The sequence below is a fragment of the Dendropsophus ebraccatus genome, chromosome 6 (genome assembly GCF_027789765.1).
Source record: "Dendropsophus ebraccatus isolate aDenEbr1 chromosome 6, aDenEbr1.pat, whole genome shotgun sequence".
Taxonomy (NCBI): domain Eukaryota; kingdom Metazoa; phylum Chordata; class Amphibia; order Anura; family Hylidae; genus Dendropsophus; species Dendropsophus ebraccatus.
The window spans coordinates 42920650-42947919 of NC_091459.1; the positions used below are offsets into that span (position 1 = coordinate 42920650).

At 42.7% G+C, this 27270-nt stretch overlaps 2 protein-coding genes and 1 long non-coding RNA gene across 4 annotated transcripts in view; 1 reads left to right on the forward strand and 2 right to left on the reverse strand.

The window, feature by feature from the left end:
• TRMT11 (tRNA methyltransferase 11 homolog) overlaps window positions 1-8767 on the reverse strand; it is a 45056-nt gene extending 36289 nt beyond the window's left edge. Inside the window, exons 1-6 of the mRNA XM_069974887.1 lie at window positions 8510-8767; window positions 6432-6497; window positions 5284-5357; window positions 2762-2843; window positions 2314-2406; window positions 1572-1706 (exon numbers count right to left, since the gene is read on the reverse strand). Of these exons, the coding sequence (XP_069830988.1) occupies window positions 1572-1706; window positions 2314-2406; window positions 2762-2843; window positions 5284-5357; window positions 6432-6497; window positions 8510-8593 (534 nt within the window). The 5' untranslated portion in view covers window positions 8594-8767. The remainder of the gene's footprint in view (window positions 1-1571; window positions 1707-2313; window positions 2407-2761; window positions 2844-5283; window positions 5358-6431; window positions 6498-8509) is intronic.
• On the forward strand, window positions 8601-18368 carry HINT3 (histidine triad nucleotide binding protein 3). The gene is made up of 5 exons (XM_069974889.1): window positions 8601-8798; window positions 11666-11780; window positions 12810-12879; window positions 15658-15784; window positions 17532-18368. The coding sequence occupies exons 1-5, from the start codon at window positions 8688-8690 to the stop codon at window positions 17577-17579; spliced, it is 471 nt and encodes a 156-aa protein (XP_069830990.1). The 5' UTR covers window positions 8601-8687; the 3' UTR covers window positions 17580-18368.
• An 821-nt stretch (window positions 18369-19189) lies between these two features.
• On the reverse strand, window positions 19190-27270 carry LOC138794790 (uncharacterized). Of its 2 annotated transcripts, XR_011363500.1 has the most exons (3): window positions 27202-27270; window positions 27011-27107; window positions 19190-21172 (listed from the first exon to the last, which is right to left on the reverse strand). It is a non-coding gene; the product is annotated as an uncharacterized lncRNA (long non-coding RNA). The 2 variants fall into 2 exon arrangements; XR_011363499.1 differs by lacking the exons at window positions 27011-27107; window positions 27202-27270 and adding an exon at window positions 25890-25975.

A 27270-nucleotide genomic window follows, 5' to 3' on the forward strand; every position in this document is an offset into this window, starting at 1 on the left:
AAAAATAGGTCCAGGTCTTATAAAGCGATAACGATTTCTCGCTCTGTCGTTAATCGTTAACTGCATTTAAACTGAACGATTATCGTTTAGATTCGAACGATTTAACGATAATCTGAACAATAATCGTCCGGTGGAATAGGGCCCTAAGACTGACAGATAGACAGAGACAGATGGATGTGATGTTTTTAGGATACACCCAAATGTTTGATAGGACTTGTGAAGACACAGAAAGAGTGTGTGATCTTTTCACTCCATCTCCACTCTGATCTCTCTCCTCCCCCTCCCTGCTGAGACAGCTCATGTATAGAGAAAAAAAAAGTATGCCTGGCTGTCTCTGCACTCTGTGATGTTGGGAGGGTTAATCTGAGGTCAAGTTCCTGGTGACCTCATTGTGATTAACCCTCCTGACAGAGTGCAGACAGCTGAGCACACTGTTTACATGAGCATTCTTAGAAGTGAGGGAGGAGGATGAAGATCAGAGCGGAGACCAGCTTACACAGTTTTCTGTGTCTTCAGCAGAAAGCAGCTGGCTCAGGACTGGGGAAAGGAGACTGAGAAATAAAAAGTATGGAGCAAATTATTAGTCTCCAGGAGGGGGGGGATGATTCAGCATGTATTTTATCTGACCGAAATACCCCTTTAGGCTGGGTTCACACACAGTATATTTCAGTCAGTATTGTGGTCCTCATATTGCAATCAAAACCAGGAGTGGATTGAAAACACAGAAAGGCTCTGTCCACACAATGTTGAAATTGAGTGGATGGCCGCCATATAACGGTAAATAACTGCCATTATTTCAATACAATGGCCGTTGTTTTCAAATAACAGCAAATATTTGCCATTAAATGACGGCCATCCACTTAATTACAATATTATGTGAACAGAGCCTTTCTGTGTTTTCAATCCACTCCTGACCTGACATGAGGACCAAATACTGCCTGAAATATAATGCGTGTGAACCAAGCCTTAAGGTAATCTTATTTTGAGGTCCGGTCGGCTCTAATTATTATTCTCAAAATATATTGTGCCTTTTGGTAAACAGGTACAACCCAAGTATACACCAGACATAAAAATTATGGGCGCTCCCTCTGCCCTCTTTTAACAGCGATTGACCGCTGGCTGCTGTATATTTGCATTCATAGTAGTCTGTCAGTGACTGTGTAAGGAGTGCAGGGGAAGCTCTCTCCTCATGAATAAAACAGACTCAAACTATAAGTTCAGTGTATTTCATAACTGCCCCTATAAGACAAGTTGCACAGTATTTTTAGTTCTCTTTTAACTAATAGGACAGCAGACCAATCCCTATAATATTCTGGCCATAGTGTTCCTGCCCCTTTAAAAAAATTCTTACATGTCGCACAGACATGTCAAAAGTTTTAATTGGTCTGGGTGTGCAGACCTTCATCAATCAGATGAGTGTGTCACTCCCCGACTCCAGGAGATTGGCTCCAATGTAAGTCATAAATAAGTGCCATACAATTGCTGTCCATAAGGTGTCAAACCGTTTGATGAAAAACATACATACATTAAATGATGTTAGAATTATTTTTCCATTGTTTTCTAGTACTCACCCACCGGCCAAAGTAGATCTGCAGAGGATCATCGGGGGCAGTATTTGGGTCTGGTCCATAATCCTCTAGTAAGTAGAATATATGTTCTGCATTTTGTAAACTGACTTTCCCTTGAAATGGCATGAACTCCAATGCCTGTGTTCACAAACAAGCCTTATTAGATAGACACAACATAAAAATTAAAGAACTAAAAAAGCAAAAACTAAATTGCTAAAAATGCACAAAAAATATGTGATTTGTTGATAGGCCACTCCAACCTTTTTTTTCCAAACTAATATAAAAGGTGTGGTTCTTGGAAACCCTTGTCTATTGCTCACCTCCCCCAAATAGAGGTTCTTAATGCGGTACACTTAATAGTTTTAAAATCAACTGCTGCCAGAAAGTCACTTAACTTCTATTAAAAATCTTCATTCTACAGTAATTATCAGCTGCTGTATGTCCAGCAGGAAGTGGTGTATTCTTTCCCATCTGACACAGTGCCCTCTGCTGCCACCTCTGACACAAGACCTCTCCTGCTCTGGACAGTTCCGGTCATGGACAGAGGTGGCAGCAGGGAGCACTGTGTCAGACTGGACACTTCCTGCAGGATATACAGCAGTTGATAAGTAAATTACATAACTGTATAACTTTATGGCGCTAGTTGATTTGAAAATATTTTTCGCTGGATTTCCCCTTTAAATTATAGCCACATTCCCATTTTTGGGCAGAAGAAAACAGCTTTGGCAATGAAATGACTACTCACATCAATCTTTACAATCTTTTCCTTCTGTGTTAAAGTTTTATTGAAGCTGTGGATGCAAATCTTGTATGTGGAATTGGGCTGCAGATATGGGACCTGAATGAAAGAATGAATCAGTCATTAATAAATAAGGTGTATAAGGTGTAGTCTCTCTAGAGACTAAACAGGCAGTAGACTGCAGTTTGCAGGGAAGTAAGACAACTAGTAGCCAATAGAGTTGAGCACACTTGCAGCACGCTCGGGTTCCGCTCAAAGTTTGCTCAACTCTAATGGCCAATATTTTATGGCTTTTTTTCTGGGTAAGAAGTCATTTTTGGCAAATGAAACCACTCACTAATATGTCAGGAGTCACAAACATAATCAAATAGAGGAAAGGTGTTTGAACAGACAGTAAACATTACAAGGCAAGTTACTATTACACTATATATAGTCATCGTCTGATTTTTCATACCATTTTTTCTAGAGGATAGCCCTGGATTGACTGCTTGAGCTCGTTCAGGCATTTCCCATGACCCCATAACTCAAAGAGTGATCTAGAGAACAAAAGAAGGATTCGACTTAGCCAGTGCTCTAATTCCATATAAAACTTTGTTAGATACATTTTTCCAATTCATCAGCATCAAAGCGTAAACTGAACTTGTGAATTAAAAGAAAAGTCCCATCAAATTCAAAAATGGCAGGCGGGGGTTGGGGGTCTGAGAAAATAATAAGTTAACTCAACAGTCCCCGTGCCTCCCTAGAGCAGCTCCTGAGTAATGCTGACGGCCGCTGGATGTAGTTTCTAAGTGAAAACCGGGTATGTCACGTACCCGGCTCTTCCAGCTGCAACTTCACAGCTCGGCTGAGTAATTTCCTGGTCAGCCAGTCTCACTCCAGTCACTGATTGGCTGAGTGGGCAATCACTTACCTGGAGACGTGACTTTGCAGATAGAAGAGCTGCAGGACACTGGCGGCTGTCTATGGGAACCAAAAGAGGCACTACGGGGTACAGGGATAGGCAAGTTTAGTTTAATATTTTCCCCACACACCCCTGTTTTCCTCCCTTTTTGAATTTGGTGGGATTTCTCCTTTAAATAGAGATTTATTAACATAAAACTTTTAAACTTTTAATTCCATTCTGAATTCTGTAGAAGTCGTCAAAATGGGCAGACCCAATGAGAACTGTAACAGTCCCTCGCAGACATGTCTTTAGGTATCCAAAGACCTTTAATTACTGTGGACAGCTATCTCTCCCGTCCTACCCTCATCCTTCCCATACACAGGAATGTTCGGCAAGTCCAAGCGTTCCTGACTTCTGTAGAAGGTGTAAGCCACGACCAGACAGGCAGCATCTTATGTCTCCTAGAACAAAGTGGTCAGGCAGTAATTTTTTATCATGCCCAACTCCTATCCCTACCAACATCAACAGAGGTATAAAGTGTACTTTCAACATATCACATGGGCTTTTTAGAGTCCTGTTGCCAGGACTACTAGAGAAGCAGACTACTAAGAGAAATGTCCTTTAGGTGTCCAACTCTAACTTTTTAGCCGCCTTTGATGAGTGGTATACAGTATAAGCTATATACCCCAAGGGAGCTGTGTTGGTGTGTTCACACAGTCAGGTTTTTAATTACAATTACTAAAGCCAAAGCCAGGAACAGGTCATAGACGAAGGACCGGTCATGAAGGAAATAAGGAGGAGGAGAGAGGAGAAATCTCAGTCTTTCCTGTATGACCTGTCCTATATTTATAATCTGTTTCCGCCCTTGGCTTCATTAATTGAAACTAAAAACCTGACTGTGTAAACACACCCTTGATATGGGACTATTATCTGGTAAATGGGAACGCTCATTACGCATTATCGGCCTGCATAAAAGGGTCCTTGGATTTGCGGTTCTAGGATGAAAATTCTCATCTAATACCTGGAATAATAGAAACCATTAGACCCCACTTAAAAGAATTGTGGACGCTTTTACAGTCCAAAAAAAACACTGATCAGAAAGCAATTCATGAGGCTTTCAGAAACTGTAAAAACGTTTTCTCCCTCTGTCTTCTGGTTTTGTAGGCTCGATGCTGGGGAAGGGGGGAGAGAGCAGCCTCTTGTGACTGGAGGCATAATGCTGCCTCAGACTAGAACAGTGATTGACATTGCCGGGAGCCAATGGCTCCCGACCCTGTCAAACACAGTGCCACATTTACTGTATGCACTCGATACTCCTGCACGTACAGTTAAAGGGCCAGCGTCAGCACCCAACGACACTTGCTCGGGGCCAGCACCGGAATTCCAGACAGTTTCCAGAAGTGCATCCAGAGCTGTCTGGAATTCTAGATGCCTCCATAGCATTCTATAAGGCGTCCGTGATGGAATTCTGGACAACTATATGCCATATAATTCCAAGGCCTATTTTCCGGCACGGGCACCCTTTAGGTTGGGTTCACACAACGTTTTTGCAATCCGATTTTTGCAAAAAACGGATGAAAAACTGATAGAAAACAGATACAATTGTGTGCATCCGCTTTGATCTGTTTTCCATTGACTTCCATTATAAAAAGAAAAAAAAAAGATCAAAATGGATCTGTTATTTTGAACGTACACAAAAATGTAAGCGACCTCATTATTGTGTCTGTTAAAAAAAAAACGGATCCGTTTTGATCCATTTTTATAATAAAAAGTTGATGGAAAAACGGATGCACACAATTGCATCAGTTTTTTTCATCAGTTTTTCATACTTTTTTTTGCAAAAAATTGACTAACAGAAACGGATTGCAAAAACATAGTGTGAACCCAGCCTTTGCAAAAATCCTAAAGTTTGTTTGTGCCCAATAGAACCCTATGGGTCAGGAAATTTATCTGGATTTCCTAAAAGAAATCTGGAAACATTTTCCCAACTTGTGAAGGGGCCTTAGGTATGTGTGTGAACAAAAGAAACTACTATTAAATAAGTGAAGTAATCTGATTTGGCAAGATGGAAATAGTTATTTACCAAGCCTTACTTTGCACATACAGTCCGGCGCATTATTTTTCTTGCCAGGTCTTCACATGGGATGTTCAGAACACAGAAGGGAGACTGGGAACCAAGTGAGGAAAGAAAGTTAACAGAACATCAATCAGAAATGCTAATGCTACTAAATTATTTGTGGCCTTTACAAGAAGCTCAAATACACCGCTGCACATCACTGTGATTTTATGTCGCTCTTCGCCCTATATTCCTAAAGGAGGGATCACTTGCTAGAATAATTAATCTTATGAGACTGATCGGCAGTGCAGAAAGCTAGAATAGCCATGTTATTCTGCACAGTGGTGGCAGCCACGCTATACAGTAAATGGAGCCAGAAGCAGTGGGCACCATACACAGCACAGTGTGCAGGCCTAATGCAAACAGCTGCTATTGAAGTGAACAGGAGTTGTAATTAGGAGTCTGAGTTATATTCTATTCTAAGCTTTGATTGTCCATCTCCAAGAGGTGTGCCCTGGGCTGGAATGCCTCCCCCAGCTTCCTCATCCACCCTTTGAGTGACAGAGGAAGGTGCCACTGACCCACACTGCAGCACATACACTATAAGATTTACACATGGCCTGATCCAATCTATCTTTCCTTGCAGAGCAGCCACAGACATAAACGATAAAGGTATACACACCTGTGTAACAGTGTCCCTGTCTTAGCTGACTGATCACAATGGCTTATGGTACTTTTACACGGAGCGATAATTCGTCCGATCGCACGATTAACGATTTTGAATGAACGATGTGTTTTTTATAACGATCAGCGTTTAGACAGAACGATACATCGTACGGAAAAATCGTTTTGCGATCGCCTACGCCTATCTCACACATAGGTGAAATCGTTAAAAGAATGTTTACACGGAACAATCTGCGAATTTTTTGCGAATAAGCAACGATAATTTGAGAACATGTTGAAAGATCAAAATGAACGATTTCTCGCTCGTCGTTTGATCGTTCGCTGCGTTTACACGTACGATTATCGTTCGAATTCGATCGTTATCGTGCAAACACAAACGATAAATCGTTCCGTGTAAAAGGACCATTACCCTAGTGATATACTCTCATGTGAATAACCCCTGATACACCAGCAGCAAATGAAAAGAAGCAAACTGACAGGTACACGTATAACACTACATACCGTTTCATGGTCCACTTGAATATTATTCATATTGCTGCCATAAAGGGAGAGAAGAGACCGGATCTCCTGTGTGGTGAAGGATGATAAACAACATAGGTTAGTATTAGCATCAATAACAGGATCTGCAGCAGATTTGATGGCGCAGATTTGAAGCAAATCTATTCTAGGCCATCAAATCTGCTGCGGATCTGCTGCAGATTCAAATCTGCACCATCAAATCTGCTGCAGATTCTGTATGTGTGAACGCACCCTAAAGCTGGGTTCACACTATGCATATTTGAGGCTGTATTTGATCCTCATGTCAGGTCCTCATAGCAACAAAACCAGGAGTGGATTGAAAACACAGAAAGGCTCTGTCCACACAATGGTGAAATTGAGTGGCTGGCCGCCATATAACATTAAATAACGGCCATTATTTCAATATAAAAGCCGTTGTTTTAAAATAACAGAAAATATTTGCCATTAAATGACGGCCATCCACTCAATTACAACATTATGTGAACAGATCTTTTCTGTGTTTTCAATCCACTCCTTGTTTTGGTTGCTATACAGCCTCAAATATACGTAGTGTGAACATAGCCTTAAAGTGTACCTGTCGTTTTAAAAAACTTTTAACATGTCAAAAGTTTTGATTGGTCTGGGTCTGAGTGCTCAAACCATACCGATTGTAAGATAGAGAGGGGAGCACAGCTGCAGCACGTCCTCTCCATGCTCCGAGTTTAGAAAAAATGAGTCGGAGACTGCACCTCCATAGGAGTTCATTATAAGTTTGACTCTTTTTTTCTAACCTCGGAGCGGGGATAGGACGTGCTGCAGCTGTGGTCCTCCCCCCGCTCTATCTCCCGATCGGTATTTGTCTGAGCACTTAGACTCGGACACGTCAAAAGTTTTTTTTATAACGAAAGGTACACTTTACGGCTGTATACGGTATATGTTGTACTAAATAGGAAAACTAAACATAAAGAACCCTTTAAAGGGGGTACTCCCACCTCATCTAATATACTTGTAAGGTTCACCAAGTGAAATATGTTTGCAAATACATTCATTTACCAAACTTTCCTCCTTCTGCTGATATGCTGCTCTTTCCCTCCCATGGTTGACAGCTTGTTGTCTAGTTTATCAACCACCGCTCTGCTCTAAAAGCAACGGTCTGGCTATTATGTACGCACCTATTTTATACATATTTTATCCAGTATATATACACTATGTATATCAGCCAGACCACTGCCTTTAGGGCAGAGCTGTGGTCAGTTACCTAGACAACAAGCTGTCAACAATGGGAGGGAAATCTCAATAGATCAGTAGGAGGCGGCAAGTGCTAAATAAATGAGTGAACAGGAACATTTCTGTTTCCATCTAAATGCCCTTGCACACTACAGAAATCATGCGGATAACTTGCCGCGGATTCCATCGCTTCCCCCTTGAGCTCGTGCTTAACGTTCCACCGGTCCCGTAGACTCCATTCTATGGTCTGGCGGATTCCGCCGTGCGTCCAATGGCATGTAAGTTCTATGGGCGGATGGCGGAATCTGCCTGAGCCTATGGGACGGCCGGATGTTCTAGCGGGAGCGTGCAGGGAATCCACTGGAGGTCATCCATCCGTTATTTCCGTGGTGTGCGAGGTTGAATATCCAGGACAGAGCTGATTGCCGCACAATACTCTCCTGTGTGAACAGCGTGCTGTAATGTTATCAGCCAGCACTGTGCTATCCTGACCACCACATAGACCCTGTTGTAGTCAGTGTGGCGATCAGGACACTGGTAGATGTGGCTCAGCCATTCTGCCATTGTTCTGCCCCTATGATGGACATGTCACACATTGTGCTGAGGCTGATCAGTGAGGGCGCCACCTCGTGGCCGCAGCCGGTAAGACATGATGGATGAGGATTACAGGTAAGAAGTCAGTCATTGTCTCTGGGTTTTCAGCATCTGACTGTAACAATACAATGTTACCAGTCACTGAGGGGAAGGAAACAGCATGCAGCCTCCATGAGGGAGCTGTGTCAGCTGGTATCACGTGACTGGCGCACACTACACGCCGGCTCCTCGGGCGCTATCCTCCCCTGCCCACCCCTCACCGGCAGCCGGAACTCGCAGTTCTCCTGGGCCAGGAGCAGCAGGTAGTTCTTCAGGGCAGCGCCGCTTCTACAGGACAGCGCCATCTTTCCAGGTGACGTCACGAGGGCGCAGGAAGTGCAGGGGGAGGGGCGGAGCCGCGGGAGGGCGTGGCTGCGGCTGTCAGTGCGGAGCGCGGAGATGTCTGCGGACGGTGAGCAGCAGCCCGGTGCCGGCACCTATGACAGCAAGTGCATCTTCTGCAGGATCTCCAACAACCACGAGGGCGAGGCCGAGCTGCTGCACTCTGACGTAAGTGAGCCGGGCGTGACGTCACGGGGAGAGGAGCTGGCATCTCACTGCGCCTTTTGGGAGTCCCATGAGCTGGTGTGGAGAGAGTGCTGTTAGCTGGGGCTGTCCAGTAATAACATAGTCCCCCAAATGTCGCACAGTGTCATGCAACACGTGACCCCAACTTTATAGATACTTAGAAATATGGGGTTTTATAAGAAAAATGAGTTAATTGTTCCTTTCTGAATGTGCATTGTGCTCTGGACAGTTCGTGACATGGACAGAGGTGGCAGCAGAGAGCACTGTGTCAGACTGGAAAGAATACACCACTTCCTGCAGGGCATACAGCTGCTGATAAGTACTAAAAGGTTGACATTTTTTTATAGAAGTAAATGACAAATCTATATAACTTGAAACAAATAATGGTGATCTATAGCGCTGTAGCTGGTACAGGGATATTTGGTCACACAGCAATGATAATCAAGCAATGTTATGTGTCATATGAAAGGAAGAAACTGTGATGTAAAAATAAACTACAAATGGAAAATCACAATCAGGTGGATAGTTAGTGTGTAGCTATGTTGTGATCTCAATAACGGTATACTGGTGCTACACGTAATAGTGCCCGAGTGTTCTAGTAGATTAAGTGTTGTGGCAACGTCCTACCTGTGTTTCACAATAAATTCCTTCTATGATGATCGTGCTGGAAAATTCATCTTGCGAGTTATAAAGAGGAAGAATCCTTGCTGTCGGGGTTGGGAGCGAGCCCCGGCCGGCGGCTCTGCTGCTACCAAACACCCGGCACGGTGAAGTAAGTTCAAAGGAGTCCACGTTTAGGTGACGTCACTCTAGTGGATACGGAGGCCGATGTGTGGCAAAAAGACATCTAAACCGTTTCAGCGAACTTGCGGTCACCCTCGTCAGAGATCTGACGAGGGCGACTGCAAGTTCGCTGAAACGCGTTAGATGTCTTTTTGCCACACATCGGCCTCCGTATCCACTAGAGTGACGTCACCTAAACGTGGACTCCTTTGAACTTACTTCACCGTGCCGGGTGTTTGGTAGCAGCAGAGCCGCCGGCCGGGGCTCGCTCCCAACCCCGACAGCAAGGATTCTTCCTCTTTATAACTCGCAAGATGAATTTTCCAGCACGATCATCATAGAAGGAATTTATTGTGAAACACAGGTAGGACGTTGCCACAACACTTAATCTACTAGAACACTCGGGCACTATTACGTGTAGCACCAGTATACCGTTATTGAGATCACAACATAGCTACACACTAACTATCCACCTGATTGTGATTTTCCATTTGTAGTTTATTTTTACATCACAGTTTCTTCCTTTCATATGACACATAACATTGCTTGATTATCATTGCTGTGTGACCAAATATCCCTGTACCAGCTACAGCGCTATAGATCACCATTATTTGTTTCAATTGCTATACACTATTATAGAGAACTCGGAACCCTCCAGATCTATACAGCAGCATAGTGGCCAGGTACCTGCAGTGCAGCGCCGCATAGTGTGAACTAGTAGGGAACACACATTTATTTAATTAATCTATATAACTTTCTGACACCAGTTGATTTGAAAGAAAAAGAAGTGCGCCCAAGTACCCCTTTAAATTCAAAGGTATAGAATATAGGCATGCCTCAAAATACTCCTCCAAAAAGATTCATCTACAAGATCCACCAGTTTTATTCCATTTGTGACTTTTTTTTCCCTTTATTTTTGCACCAAGCATGTTTTTATAAAGTGGGTGGGGCTTAGTGATAGGAGGTGTGGCCTCCCACAGCCTAACAAACCACTATATCTGTGAATGCCCCCATAACCCTATCATCCATCCACTAACATTGCCAGGCCTTTGCATCATAAAGCCGGGGCTACACAGTGATCATGGTCGCCATAGGGGTGAACTGTGGAGGGTTGGAGGCACACAGGGTAAGGTCAGATGCACGGTGCTCTGTAACCCCATCTTATATACTGCCGGGATTAGTTCTCCTGGAAGTATAGAGAACACGTGGGACCAAAGGTCAAGGTACAGTGATCACTACAGACTTGCTAAAGAAACATTGTTATTTATTAATTCGGTTCAATGACATTAAAGGACAACTCCAAAAAATGCATTCAAATCAACTGATGCCGGAAAGTTATACAGATTTGGAATTTACTTATTTAAAAATCTCAAGTCTTCCAGTACTTATCAGCTACTGTGTGTCCTGCAGGAAGTGGTGTATTCTTTCCAGCGTGACACAGTGATCTCTGCTGCCATCGCTGTCCATGGCAGGAACTGCCCAGAGCAGTAGCAAATCCCCATAGAAAACCTTTCCAGCTCTGGACAGTTCCTGACATGCACAGAGGTGGCAGCAGAGAGCACTGTGTCAAACTGGACAGAATACAACACATCCTGCAGGACGTACAGCAGCTGATAATTACTGGAAGACTTGATTTTTTAAAATAAGTAAATTCCAATTTTGCTGGAGTACCCCTTTAACTTCCAGAAACAGCACCATGTGCCCACAGGCTGTCTAATATTACCATATTCACTTCAGCTGTGCAGACCTGCAACACCAGACACTGACAGTAGTGGCGCTCTTTTTAGAGTGGAAAATCAAACCCTTTTTTTTTTCTTTTTTTTTTTTTAAATCTCTTACAACCTCATTGAAAACTTGGTTAGGATTAGAGACCAGTGAATTTACAGTAAATTCAGGTTCGCTCACAAACCTGATCACTTGGCGTAGGAAACCAGTTGCCTCGAGAAGATTGATGCAGCCTTAGGGCTGCCTGGTAAACATGGATACAGCCTATAGCCTAGTTGTTATCCGACCTAGAAGAATTGTCAACCACAGGGACTAAACACTAAACTTGTTTCTGTTCACAGGAGGAGCTGGCCTGCTTTAAAGACATAAGACCTGGAGCACCCTATCACTACCTGGTGGTACCCAAGAAACACGTAGGGAACTGTAAAACCTTAACAAGTGATGATGTGCCATTAGGTGAGATGAATGTAGACGTGTAAATAATATGTCACTATCTTCTATTACTAGTTAGAGGACAATTCTAGCCTGGCGTTGTGGAAACCCAGGGGGTGTTTAGCTGGGCAAAATGTATGTACCGCTGGGGCACTTGTCACAGTGGGTAGGAGTGGTATGTGCCCACCCCTGGATGTACCAACAAACACTTGTTCATGCAGGTGTAAAGTAACCAGAGTCTCAGGTAAACTTAAAGGGGAACTATCAGCAGGTTAGACGAATCCAACATGTTGATAGCCCCCTATTATGCTGGAGAAAAAAAGGAGGAAGGTATGTCTCTTAACTTTATCTGCGATGCAGTTAGTTGTTTGCTCCATGGTCCAGTAGGAGCACGGGGGTACTGTTAGGAGCACTGACCCTAATGTACTCAGCTAAGTGGTCTTTACAGAAAGAGTACCTATGCCCATGTGTATGAACCTCTGCCTAATGCTGTCTTTCGGCACAAAGTGACACAGAATCAGGAATATAGGCCCACCATGTCGGTAGAGCTAGCTGTCGGGGTAACCTCTAAGGAAACCTAGCTAGCAAGTTGCAGTGGAGTTTTCACCTGAGCTTCACTCTCTCTTTAGGGTGCCTTCACACATGACGGATCCGCAGTGGATTTCTTTCTGCGAATTTGCAGCGAGATCCGCTGTGGGTCCCTGCCCTGTAAAGTCTATGAGCAGACATACTGGCAGCAGGATCCACTGCGGATCAGTCATGTATGAAGGCACCCTTGGGCTCTAGCCAGAAATAGCTAGAATGGGGTTACCTGAAGAAATATAAAAGAAAATCTTTTGGAATGAGATCCCATACAGGGGACCTGGCCTGCGGACCAGGCCCTGGAGAAAGAACCCACAGTAGGCACTCTCTCTCTCTCATACACTTTTTCTCTCAAAGAATGCTGACTGGAACTGGTCCAAACTAGTTTACCTCTGCACAAAGATGCATACATAGGTTCTGTTGTGTTTCCTGTTGTGTTGTGACATCTTGCTGCTGATCTTTTTCTTGTAGTTCAGAATATGGTGGAAGTAGGAAAGACCGTATTGCAGAAGAACAATGTGACTGATCTGGAGGATATAAGGTAACATAAGATTTACTTCCTATAACTTCTGCTTGCTCATTGTGGTCTTTTGGTCCACGTTCACACTGTGTAGATGGGTTAATGTAACTGTATCTTCCGAGCCCTTCCAGCTCTTACTACTGCACATGATTTAAATGAAGGTGCTGTCTGTGTTCTGCATAGATAGAGATGGATCTCCGGCACAAAAGCTGCTCCGGTCATCTACTAAACACACTGTCTAGACCGGGGACCCTCTGTTCATGCTGTAATAAAGTGCATGGAAACCTCTGCTTCACTCTGACAGTACTAGGCTCTTTTCTACCTAGTTTACTATTAGGACTCTCAATAACAAAAGGATACTTTGTGTGTGTTTGTTTTTTTTTTTTTTTTGGGGGGGGGGAGGAGGCAATGTATTGATATATTTGATCAGCTCTCTACTGACAGAGCCTGGCATAGACACACCTTATAAGTAGAGCGGTCACGGCATGTGCAGAGGCCTAGCTAAGGCCTCAGGCTACTGTGAACACAAAATTGCATATTCAAAAACTGTTTAAATGCCACAATCGCGGCATTTAATCATTTAAAAGGGGGAATCCAGCGATATATTTTTTTCTTTTAGATCAGCTGGTAAAACAATGGTATATAGGTTTATAACTAACTTCTATTTTAAAATCTTCAGTCTTCCAATATTTATCAGCTGCTGTATGTCCTGTAGCAGGTGGTGTATTCTTTCCAGTCTGACACAGTGCTCTCTGCTGCCACCTCTGTCTGTGACAGGATTGGTTTTCTATGGGGATTTGTTACTGCTCTGGACAGTTCATGTCACGGACAGAGGAGGCAGCAGAGAGCACTGTGTCAGACTGGAAAGAATACACCACCTCTTGCAGGACATACAGCAGTTGATAAGTACTGGAAGACTACAGATTTTTAACTAGACGTAAATTACAAATCTATTTAACTTTCTGACACCAGTTGATTTGAAATAAAAACTTTTTAGTCTGAGTATCCCTTTGAGGGACCTACATATGAGTAATGCATGATGTCAGTCATTAACAGTAGGTGTGGCAGCTGCAGAGAGCAGGCTTGGGGCACTTAGTGACAGAGAACATGGTAAGCACTGGGTAAGGCGCACCATGTTCTCTGTAGCACAGCTGTGCAGCTTTATATACACTCAATGGGGGAGATTTATCAAACATGGTGTAAAGTGAAACTGGCTCAGTTGCCCCTAGCAACCAATCAGATTCCACCTTTCATTCCTCACAGACTCTTTGGAAAATGAAAGGTGGAATCTGATTGGTTGCTAGAAGCAACTGAGTCAGTTTCACTTTACACCATGTTTGATAAATCTCCCCATTGATTGCATCTAGTTTGCAATATTATCACATTTTATTTTAAAGAAAAAGACAAAGAAACCTTTCATTTGCTGATGCCATTGAGTCCACCTAGGTTTCCTTTATGGCAGATGGTAAAAGGTCTCCTCTATTGTGTCAGGAAACCTTTTTCTGATGCAAGAGACCTAGGATTCTGTTATTTTTATCATTAAAGTAAGTGAAGAAAGAGATGGCGGCATCCAGCATCATCCTTTCTGCTTGTTTGGATCTACTGAATCAGAAGTGTGACATTTCTTCTTTGCATAGTGCCAATGTGGTTTCAGCAGTTCACGCCATCTCTTGTAGTCAGGGTGTTAGGCCTCATTCACACCTTCCGTGCACAGCCCATATGTACAGACAGAGGGGATCATTCTCAGGCTACGTTCACATCAGCGTTTGACCATCTGGCACCATTCCTTCTACCTTTTCCGTTTTGGAGTAAGCAAAACGGAAACTTGCAGATCCCTTAAAATCCCCGTAAATTCCCATGATATATTGGTGTGCTCAGTTTGCCCTAATTGTGCTCCGTTTGCATGCAATCCGTTCAAGATCCGTTTTTTTGAACGGAAAAAAAAATAGTGTTTGCAGTATTTTTCTTTCTGTTTAAAAAAAACGGATCACTAACGGGAAGTGCACTTCCGTTTTTGTTTTACATTGTAGTCAATGAGGACGGATCTAAACGGAAGGTATTTCCGTTCACATCCGTTTGTTTTCATCCGTTTTTGCACTGAGCATGCGCAGAAGCAGCAAGAAACCAAAGAAGAAAAATGAAATGATAGAAAAACGGACGCTGACTGATGCAAACTGATGTACAAAAGTCAGTTTTTTTAAGCCAAAATACAAACGGACCATTAAAAAAAGATGAACATTTTGCAATCAATTTGCATCAGTCTGCTCATCAGTTTCTGCTCATCCGTTAAATTAATATGGACGGATCAGTTAGAAAAAAAGAAAAACGCTAGTGTGGCCGAGCCCTGAATTGAGTGGATGGCCGCCATTTAATGGTAAATAATTGCTGTTATGCCGTTTTTTTTAAATAATAGCCATTATTTGCCAATAAATGGCGGCCATCCACTCAGTTTTACCAGTGTAAGAACATGGCCTTTCTGTGTTTTCAATCCACTCCTGGTTTTGGTTGCAAAATACTAAGCAAAAAGTTGCATTGCACACAGTCTGTATATATGGGCTGTGTCCATATAATTTAACTGTAAAGCCATGAATATATCCTGTTCAATATATAGAATGACATAGGCAGCACATAGATATAAACATACCTCCTTCTGCACTTCATTTCTCCATAAGGGCTAAGTGCACTAGTTCTGAACATCCCCCTGTGCTATTCCTATTCCCTGCATTGCTTTCTAAGTGCACTGTTACAGTGTTTGCTGTTGTTAAATGCATATTGATTTTTTTCCCTTTCTATTGTCAGGTTGGGTTTCCACTGGCCTCCCTTTTGCTCAATATCCCATCTACATCTTCATGTTCTGGCTCCAGCCAGCCAGCTGGGATTTCTCTCTCGAATGATTTACAGACTGAATTCTTACTGGTTTATTACGGTAAATGCCCAACCTGTATATTGTACTTACTATAGAATATATATAGGATTTAAAGGGGAACTATCAGCAGGTTAACCTGCTAATAGCTCCCTATTGGTCACAGGGCGCTGATGATGAATGTATGTCTCTTACCTTCATCCTTGGCACCGTACTTTTGCAGTTTGTAATCCTGTGTCAAATAAGGCTTGTTTGGCGCACTGGGGGCGGGGATGGCCACCCTTTCAAATTATTATCAGTGGAGTTGACTGGCTGGGGGACAGGATAGTTTGGTGGCCCCCAGTGCTCTAGACCAGTACTTCTCAAACTGTGAGGCGCCCCCTAGTTGTTGGTGAGGCCCATCTGGGGAGCTAGGTTTAACAAAGTAACTATGATTTGCACAGTCCATTTGCTTTTTGCAGAAATCTCTATTTTAACAACATTATTAATTTATTTTGTACTTAATTTATCAGTATCTAGAGCTTGGGAGACAGGTGAAAGGTAGCCCTAGCATTATTTTCAGCTTATAAATAGACCTCACCGCAGATGGTGAGGCCCAGGCAGCCTCTTGGTCAGTCTGGTGAGGCCCAGGCAGCCTCTTGGTCTGTTGGGTGAGGCTTCAATAGAAAACGTTTGAGAAGCACTGCTCTAGACGGTCTTACTGGATGCCGGATTACTCTACAAACTTCACGGGAACGGCGCTGAGGATAAGACACATTCCTTCATCCTCAGTGCCCCATGCACTATAGGGAGATTCGTCTAACCTGCTGATAGTTCCTCTGTACAAACACTTTGCAAGGTGTTTGTACAGTAAAATTAATTTAGTCTCAGCCGTTTGCATATCAGTATATATTCAGTGAAAAAAAAATTATTTTGATAGATAGCTTGCAAACAGAGGTAAATGGAAATACCTCCTGTTTAGTTTCAGCATCAGTGACAATAATGTAATAAAACGGATGTGCAATTTCCATTCGTCTGCTGTTTATTTTTGGACGGAAAAAAAATTTGTGCATGAACAATTTTTATGTACGTCCAGATAAAAGACAGCAACACTGACGGATTTAATGAAAACAGAGCAATGGGCAGTATGACAGATCTGCAAGGTTCCGTTTATCTGTTATCAAAACAGAAAAGAGAAATGCAATTGAGGTGAAGGATAAAACTCTGGTGGGAACCTAGCCTCACAGTTGTTTCATAAACATTGACTTCTGTTTCAAACCCAATTCTTTCTTATTTGTTTTGTTGCGCATTTTAAAATTTTCTAGATCTATTTCTTTGACATCTTCCTTGGTTTACCTTTATGTTTTCATTATAATCTTACCATCTTGTTTATACATGCACCAAATTTTACACACACAGCTGACTGGGAACAACCAACATCTTTTCCACACCCTATGCACAGAACTATGGGTACCTTATAGCACAAACACTCCTTTGTGTTGGGTAAAGGAATGTTATAATCCTCTCTTGGGGACAAGTTTTAAGTAGTTTTTATTGAGTTGATGGTTGGTTGAAATGTAAAACATAATTTATTTTTACACATAATGGACGTCCTTCTTGTACTGCTAAGTGCGGGCAGTAGCAGGAAGTGACAGAGCCACTGTACACTCAAAAGGGGAAAAGGGTAGTCAAATAATAAAAAAAAAAAACTGTTAAAAATCACCAATATAATAGCAATAAAGAGTATAATGACAGTTTATGTACCGGACGAGAAGTGACAAATTCTCTATAATTATATATTGTCATTATTTTTTTTCTTATTTCTTTGCAGGCTGATCAGCTTATTGAACGCCTTCAAGCAAACGTGCCCACTAGTTGAATTTCCAGCACCTTGTTGTTCTCCAGTTTCATTCCAGTTGGCTGGGCCTGACATTCCCAGTCCATAGAAAGAGATGGCTTGTATGATATATTATTGATGAATGCTGCTTATTTATTGTTTGATTGGATTTCAGGTTGTGAAGTATTAGGAAGTAATATTAACCTCTTATAGTACATGTCGGAAGTAACTGTAAACTGCCTATAATATACTTCAAGGTGTGAGCATGTGCGGTTCGGGCAGTTAGAGTAATAGTTTATTCAGGATATATAGGTTTAAACTAAGGGCCCTATTCCACCGGACGATTATCGTTCAGATTATCGTTAAATCGTTCGAATCTAAACGATAATCGTTTGGTTGAAATGCAGTTAACGATTAACGACCGAACGAGAAATCGTTGATCGCTTTATAAGACCTGGACCTATTTTTATCGTTGCTCGTTCGCAAATCATTCGCATTGAATAAGACATCGTTCGGTCGTTCGCAATAGATACGAACGCAATAGCGAATAAATAGCAAAGAAAAAACTATCGCAATTACGATCATAAGTAACGATTATCGTTCCATGGAAATGAGTGAACGTTTTCAGGTCTTTCGCAATAGCAGTCGTTTGAGATGGTTAATTGTTAACAATTATGCAAACGATAATCGTCCGGTGGAATAGGGCCCTAAGGTGTCGCCTATCTCCAACCCCTATTAGGGAGTATGAATCTAATAGAGAGGTGCCTGGTGTAAGGATTGCAGGGATGGACGACTGATTTTAAAGGGGTTGTCCGGCGATAAAAAATTATTCACAGAATAACACACATTACAAAGTTATACAACTTTGTAATGTATGTTATGTCTGTGAGTGGCCCCCTTCCCCGTGTCCCACCACCCCCCACCCGTATACCCGGAAGTGTGGTGCGCTATACATACCTGTCACGTGCCGACCACGGTCTCCGATCCTCAGCAGTGACGTCTTCTTCGGGCGGCCAGCGGATCTTCCCGAGTGCTGGCCGCCCTCTGCAGCGTCATCCGAAGCTCAGCCGCGATTGGCTGAGCATAACTGTGCTCAGCCAATCGCGCCAGAGCGGCTGATGACGCGGCCACGTCATCAGCTGCTCAGCCACGATTGGCTGAGCACAGTTCTGCTCAGCCAATCGCGGCTGAGCTTCGGATGACGCTGCAGAGGGCGGCCGGCACTCGGGAAGATCCGCCGGTCTCCCGAAGAAGACGTCACTGCTGAGGATCGGAGACCGTGGACGACACGAGATGCGGTGAGTATAATGCACCACACTTCCGGGTCTAGCGTGGGTGGGGGGAAACACGGGGAAGGGGGCCATTCACAGACATAACATACATTACAAAGTTGTATAACTTTGTAATGTGTGTTATTCTGTGAATAATTTTTTATCGCCGGACAACCCCTTTAATGCATGTGTTCCTGTATTCTACTTGCAGTGTTACTAGCATATGGGACATTGATGGCCGCAGCTCTTAGTTCATACAAGACAGTTTATTCCATTTGCATTCAGAAAATCTAATGATTTGTTTAATGCATCTGGAATGTTTTAGTGCATAGCAAAGGCAATACATATCACAAATAGTACTGACAGATAGCGACAAATGCCTTATGTTTAGGTTATTAAGTTTATTAAGAGATAAGGTGATTGATAGTGCGGCCCTTTTATAGGTATTTTAAAGATCCCTTTTAATAAACACCAATTGACTTGATCAGCGCTAGTGTCAGGCTGTAATCTTCCCCTATAATATGAGCCTTTATTAATGCAATTTGGAAAATGAAGAAGGGGTTAACATTAGCATGGATGGTGGATTACAAACAGACCGACCCTTCTATTGAATTAGCAGAACTGACCACCATAGAAAACCAATGTGTTCCGTTAGCTATACATCGGCGGTACAGGTGTCACAATAGTGACTCCAGCGGTTTTCTACATGGTAGGGAGCTACCTTGCTAGGCATGACTTTCTCACCAGGGTTGGTGCTAGATCTAATAAATTTTCAACATATACAATGAACATTTTGCTTTGTTTTTTTTAATACCTTATTTATTTTGTAAAATGCTGAACACCAATATACTGAAATAATATACTTTAGGTACTCCTTTGGTCCACTCCTAGCCCATCAGAACTGTCTGAGCTGAGAAAAACACAGGCCCAGATTTGTTGTACTGTTTAGATTTTATCTCTTTTGTTAACTAAGTGTACTAATTTGCTACAGGAAAATTGTGGTTCCCCAATAAAAAGTGGTGCCTTGCCATATTATCAGGCTTCAACAGACCAAGGGGTAATCTGTAGAAAAAAATGTTTACAAATCAACTGGGTGTCAGAAAGTTATATAGATTTGTAATTTACTTCTATTTAAAAATCTCAAGTCTTTCAGTACTTATCAGCTGCTGCATGTCCTACAGAAATCTGTATTTTCTTTTCAGTCTGACGCAGTGCTCTCTGCTGCCACCTCTGTCCATGTCAGGAACTGTCCAGAGCAGGAGAGGTTTTCTATGGGGATTTGCTGCTGCTCAGGACAGTTCCTGTCTCGGACAGAGGTGGCAGCAGAGAACACTGTGTCAGCCTGAAAAGAATACTGTGATTCCTAAATAAAAAGTAGTGCTTAGTGCTCCAATCAGGTTTCAACAGACCATTAACAGAGATATTATGATACAAAAAAAAAACCTACAGTAATTTTTTCCAGTTTGACATAGTGCTCTCTGCTGCCACCTCTGTCCATGATCAGAGCTCTGGAAAGAATACACCACTTCCTGCAGGACATACAGCAGCTGATAAGTAGTGAAAAACTTGAGATTTTTAAATAAAAGCACATTACAATTCAACCACTTAGTCTACAGGCACAAAATTCCTACTTCAATGCATATTATTATTCTATGAAAAAAGGTGGGTAAGATGGTGCCAAATATATTTTAGAAATGTAACAAACAGGTATATGGCCTTACAAAGCTGCTTTCTACAACTACAAATCTATATAACATTTTGACACCAGTTGATCTAACTTATTCATTGTGTATTGGGCAAATGTTTAACCGTTGTTTTAATCGTTCGTATTGATTTTCAATACTTACAATACAATTACTCATTATATTCTAGCAATGTAATAACAACATGGTCGTCTCTTCCTTGCCATAGCATCTCCCCTTCAAAGTGCAGCAGTCCATGTTTTCTGGCTCTTAACAAAACTCCTACCAGTTTATTAGAAATAGTCACATAGGTATCAAATAGCTTCCCAAAGGTGACTGTAGTCAGTCCATCTTCAGCAGTCACCCCTATGCTTCTTATGACCAGACACAGTTCCTGCACTTCTTTTCCGAGGTGCCTGTGAGCGTCTTTACCTCTCTTCTCTGTGAGGGTACCAACTTTAGGCCTGCCATACTGTGGGTCCTGAGCGTCAGGGCGGGCAGTGCCAGGCTCTATAGCATTGCTGAACGGGTTCTGTTTCTGATAATCTACATGCTCCTTTGCCCAGGATTGCCATGTCTTTTTCAGATCACCCACAGAGCTGTTCACTTCATTCACCTCTATTCTTCTTTTCAGTCCGGATTCACCCATCATGTGCTCTGCAGTAAATGTCTGCTCTGTGCACTGCAACACATGGTGGATATTATAAATGGAAGAAAGGACAACCAATCGACATAAGTGGGCACATTGCATTCATCATCCATGTTGTATCTAATATCTATCTATCTATCTATGTATCTATCTATCTATATATATATATATATATATATATTAGTCAGACGGGACACCATTTATATCAGTGGAAAGCAAGAACACTTATCATTAAAAGCATTTTCTTTCAGGGCCGGTGAGAGTGAGGGCAAGTAGCCAGGATACCCTTTAGCTGCAATAGTGCCTGTGAGATGAGGGCTGGGGTGCACCAGAAGGAGCCTACAACAGTGAATCTCACACTGCTGATTGCTGCTGGTGGTCGTTCACCTCCCATAGTAACTACACTGCATGCTGCTAGTTCCACCTTAAGGCTGGGTTCACACTATGTATATTTCAGGCTGTATTTGGTCCTCATGTCAGGTCCTCATAGCAACCAAAACCAGGAGTGGATTGAAAACCCAGAAAGGATCTGTTCACACAATGTTGAAATTGAGTGGATGGCCGCCATATAACGGTAAATAACTTCCATTATTTCAATATAACAGCCGTTGTTTTAAAATAACAGCAAATATTTGCCATTAAATGACGGCCATCCACTCAATTACAACATTATGTGAACACAGCCTTTCTGTGTTTTCAATCCACTCCTTGTTTTGGTTGCTATACAGCCTCAAACATACAGCCTCAAATATACGTAGTGTGAACCCAGCCTAATGGTGCGTTCACACCTACAGGATCTGCAGCTGATTTTCTGCTGTGTTCAGTTATTTAACTGAAATCTGCTGCAGAAAATCAGCTGCAGATCCTGTAGGTGTGAACGCACCCTAAAGAGAACTTTAATGGCAGCTCACTAGTTAGCAGGTTACCTTTGCCTCAAGTGTCAGAGGAGGGGTTGCTGCACAATTTCACTTCTTGTACTGTAATCAAAGAGTCAAAGAGGAGTTGTGGTGAAGCACTTGTGCCGCACTCTGCTCCCTCTTCCTCAGCGCGTGTCTGCTGCTCCTCTGGTGTATGGTGCCTGCGCGGATGGCAAAGACAGGAAGCGTGCAGACCGTGATCTTACCAGCACATGCATGAACTGTCTGGACAGTGCGCGTGGCCCTCGACAGTAATGGTACAAAGATGGAAGATAATGCCAGGGAGAGTGGAAGCCGGCCGCCACTGAATATTCATGGGGAAGAGGACGAAGTGGTGAGGCATGCTGGAGTGCAACACAAGCGCTTCACCACGACTCCTCTTTGACTCTTGATTCTAGTACTAGAAATGAAATTGTGCAGCATCACCTCCACTGGTACCTAAGGCAAAGGTAACCTGCTAACTATTGAGCCACCACTTAATGCACACTGTTAAAACCTCAGGATGGGTCCTGACAGATTCCCTTTAAGAAATTACTTTAAGCTCCTCAACAAACCCTTTTTCCCCCAGCTCACCCAAGACTCTGACCTATGATAGCAGCTCAGTGCAGTGCACAGTGACATGCTTTACCCAATCAGACCTTTGATGTGTCTGTGTGACAGCAATCATTTTCTTGAAGGAAAGTGGGTTGGCCCCAGTACCTTACAGCCGCCAGGCACAGCTCTCTGGCGCTGTACCCAGCCGTCTCTGGTAGAGCGGTAATTTCAAAAGCGTGTAGCCACACTGCCTCTGCCCTCTTCCTGTGTGGCATCCAGAGTGCTGCGCTCTGCATTAAGTTCCCAGCACACAGGCTGCCAATCAAGCGTGAGTGGCTGGGAAGAGCATGGAGGCAGCATGATTACATGCCGCTGCGGCACTGCCCCCTTGCCCAGTTACTGGGCGCCAGGATGGATAATTAAAGATCAAGGTTTTGAAATTGCTGCCCTGCCGGAGTGTGACAGGCACAGTGTCAAGAGAGCTATGCCCAGCAGCGCGCTCTGCGGGATGATTGACAGGCAGAGAGGCCAGTAACGGACCTCTCTGCCTGTCAACCATTCCCGCTGAGTGCGCTGACAGGCAGAGCACTGTGACTAGACACGGACGGGGAGCCGCCCAGATGACTACTTCCCTGCCCGTGTCTGAGGATCTGCGGCACATGTAAATAACTAGATGAACAACCAATGAAACTGGCCTATTACTGGTAAAACCCCAGGCTGTCTAGTAGCGTACAGTGTGATACTACATGTCCTCTGCTACTCTACCTGTACCAGCTTGAGCTGCTCCTTTGGGCACCAGGTGAGGGATCGGCTTCATTTTATTTTTCTGGGCCCCTGTGTGATCTGTACAGGACTCTGAAAATGCTACTATCTTCTACTTAGAAAGTAATTTACAATCTCTAGTAGCTCTTTCTGACTGTTGTATGGAAGGATTTGCTTTACCCATATTAGTTATCTGCTTATTTTTCTTTAAAACTTAGTTTTTTTCTCATTTTGGGGGGACAATTTGGGGGATTCAGAACCAGTTACCAGTTTTTTCATAGAATTTTGGTCATAACATACAATGGTTTCAACAAACAATGGTCGTCATGGAACTAATAAATATCGTACGTTGAGGCACCACTGTATACTGCTAAGCAATAAAAAATGGTTACCAGTAGAGGGCACTAGTGCAATGTCTGGCCTATTCATGCACAATGTAAAAAAAATGGTTGAATTTCTATAAAGAAGTTCATTGCTGGTCTAAAATGTTACTTAAAGGAGAATTATCAGCAGGTTAGACGAATCTACCCTGCTGATAGCTCCCTAATGGGCATGTGGCATTGAGGATGAAGGTACCGTATTTTCCGGCATATAAGACGACCGGGCGTATAAGACCACCCCCCAACTTTACCAGTTAAATAGAGAGTTTCTGATATACTCGACATATAAGACTACCTTTCTACCAACACACACAAAATAAAAATTTGTAAAAATTGGTGTGTTTTTCTGGGTACAGTGCCACCACACCTTATCTCTTTTTTCCATACCCCTGCAGCTTGCTCTGCTCTTCATACGGTCGCCGCATACGGCGAGTATACAGCCGTTTTTTAGCTCCTCTTACCATATGCGGTGACTGCATATTCTCTAGTTCAGTTTCAAAGGTTTTTCAGCACTCCCTATAAGACAACTAAGGGACGTCAATGAAAAATACAAATCCCATAGACTTTGGTAATCCATACCAGGACATGTCCTATTTTTATTACCGTATGGATTACGGATCTGTGAAAAAGTGGAATGTGTAAATAGCAAAATAGAAATCAATAGGCAATAAGTTGATCAAGAATAATGGACAACTTTGCAGGACAAATGAATAAGGCCAAATCAGCAGTCCGAATTCTGCCCACACCTGTAATGACTATATATACAATCACAGCCGCTAAGGTGATGATAAGGTGCAAAAGGGGACTCCTTCCTCTATGTATGACAATTCTCTCCCTTATAACCCTTCTGCTTACTTACCATTTAAAGTGAATCTGTACCCACCCCAGTACCACTCCACAGCCTTCCTCAACCCATGCCCCATCCCAGGATTTGTCTTATTGTGCCGTTATTTGGGGGGGCCTGCAGCAAATTTCTTTTTTTTCCCTAACTTTCTTCTATGAAGACATGTTCCCTGGCTGGACTTCCATCTTCAGCAGGTCTAGGGTATAGATTTTGATTCTGTGCATGTTTTTCCCTAAATATTCCAGGCATGGAATAAGGAAAGCTATGGAGTGAAGAGGCTATGAAGATGCTAAAGGCCTCATTCACGCGTCCGTAGTTCTGTCCACAATTGTGGACAGAACATAGGACCAATGCATCTCAAGGGCCCCATTCACACATCTGTATGTGTTTATGGGGCCATTATCCATGCTGCAAAAAAAAAAAAGAGACCGGTTTCAGTGCAGACCTGCATTACAGATGTGTGAATGAGGCCTAAGTTTGCACAATAGTTTTAGTACATCTCAGCCACTGCATATAAGCCCAGCCTAAAGACAAATGTGGAATATTATGAGAATTCTCCTATCCCTCCATTTGTCAGCCATTGATGTTAATCTGATAGCAATCTCAAAGTATTGTGCACATTACACATCACAAAGCTTCATACAGCATATAAGCAGCTAGTAACTCTTAGTAGAGTATTATACAATACTGAACAATGTCTTTCTTTTAAACCAGTTTCTGCAAATGCATGCAGCACGATGTAGCAGAGCTGAACTGTGGCACAGCATAGCGTGTTACATAGTTTGACAAAGAACGGCACCTAATGCTGCGATCGTTTAACGATTTTGAAGCAACAATTTGGTTTTTATAATGATCAGCGTTTAGACAAATAAATCGTTAGAAAAATCGTTTGAAAATTCGTAAAAAAAATTTGTTATTGTGATTGTTTTTAAGATCGCTTAAGCCCATCTTTTACATAGGGTAAATCGGTGAAAGACTGTTTACACGAAGCGATCTGCGAATTTTAAGCAAACAACGATTTAAGAACATGTTGAAAGATCAAAATGAAGGATTTCTTGCTCGTCGTTTGATCGTTTGCTGTGTTTACACGGTACAATTATCGCTCAAATGCGATCGTTTATGCGAAAATTTGAACGATAATCGCTCCACGTAAACCCGCTGCATTACTTTAACAATGCATAATACACTCCTACATAATTAATCCATTGCATTCAGCCCTGCTACATCTGCACATATATAGAATATTTCCTGATCACTCTGCAATCACTGCAAAATGATACAAAGTGCATAGGACTTGTGTCCTGTATCCTCACCAGGTTTATGTGAATGCGTAAATGTCACCAGGTTATCCCCATAGTAGTAAGAAGAATAGTGAGCAGACTGGCGAAACATACCAGAAGCCTGTGCAGCTGGATCTCCTATTATCTCAGTTTACCTGACCCAGCAAATATTAGCAGTCATGTGCTCTCCATAGCCAATCCCTGCCTTATTCCATCCCCCAGATTACATTGCTATATATAGAGATTTCCTTGGTTTGGGAGAGGCTGCACTTATTTCCTCCCACAGTGTGTATCTTCATGCAGATAGGGAGAGTAGGAGGACAACTCTGTAACTGCAAGAAGAGAAGGAAGGAAAAGGCAGCGGAGTAGCAGATTAGGTTGGATTATGAATGACACAAATGTACTGTTATACTTTGTATTGTAACACTGTACAGTGAGACCTTGGATTACCAGTATAATTCATTTCAGGATTATGTTTATAATCCAAATCACTCGTATATCAAAGCAAATTAAAATGCAGACGATTCATTCCACAACCCAGAAATAAAGTAGGCAATATGTTCGGTATTAATAAAGAATATTGTATCAGCAGGGGCAGACACAGATTGTTCAGGGCCCCTGTGCAAAAAGTGTTGCTGCCCCCCCAAAGGTAAAAATGCCACCACATACCTTCCCCACCCAGGAGCATATAAAACTATGCATATGTATAGGCGCTCAACAATTTCACCTTTGTAGTGTTTTGTGCAAACATTTGAGAGTTTTCTGCCTAAATGTCAGGCTTTTTATACATGCTGTATATACACACACACAGACGCACCATTAACATATATACAGATACACCACTGACACACATATATACACTAGAATGTGATTACACTAGTGCTGACTGCTCACCAATGTTCCGTCTAAGCTTCAGCCACTGCTGACCGGAATGGCAAGTGAGCTGAGCAATGTTCAAGCAAAGTTGGGCAAACCAAAAACCTAACACAGGAACATCGGTACCTTAGTCTAATGTATGATAGCAAATTAACTCTACTGAAACAGTCGGTGTACATTCACATGGATATCGGTTACAGATTTGATGCAATAGTTAGAAATTTAGATGTATTGGTTTACACAGCATCAGATTAGTGCAGTTACATCCAGCGACTCACGTGGGGCGTCTTCTCTGATCAGTTGCTCATTTTTCCTTTCCAACCAGGCTGGGTTGTCTTGAAGACTTCTCCTGGCCACAAAACCTCTCTCCAGAATCTGTAAGAGAAACATTTTAGGTTCCTTGCTCCAGCACATATAGTAGTTAAAGCGACTCTGTACCCACAATCTGACCCCCCCAAACCGCTTGTACCTTCGGATAGCTGCTTTTAATCCAATATCTGTCCTGGGGTCCATTCGGCAGGTGATGCAGTTATTGTCC

Coding starts and splice junctions, on each gene's coding strand:
- HINT3 (XM_069974889.1), top strand. CDS start 8,688: ATGTCTGCGGACGGTGAGCAGCAGCCCGGTGCCGGCACCTATGACAGC. Junction 8,799..11,665: donor CCGAGCTGCTGCACTCTGAC/GTAAGTGAGCCG, acceptor TTCTGTTCACAG/GAGGAGCTGGCCTGCTTTAA. Junction 12,880..15,657: donor ACTGATCTGGAGGATATAAG/GTAACATAAGAT, acceptor TTCTATTGTCAG/GTTGGGTTTCCACTGGCCTC.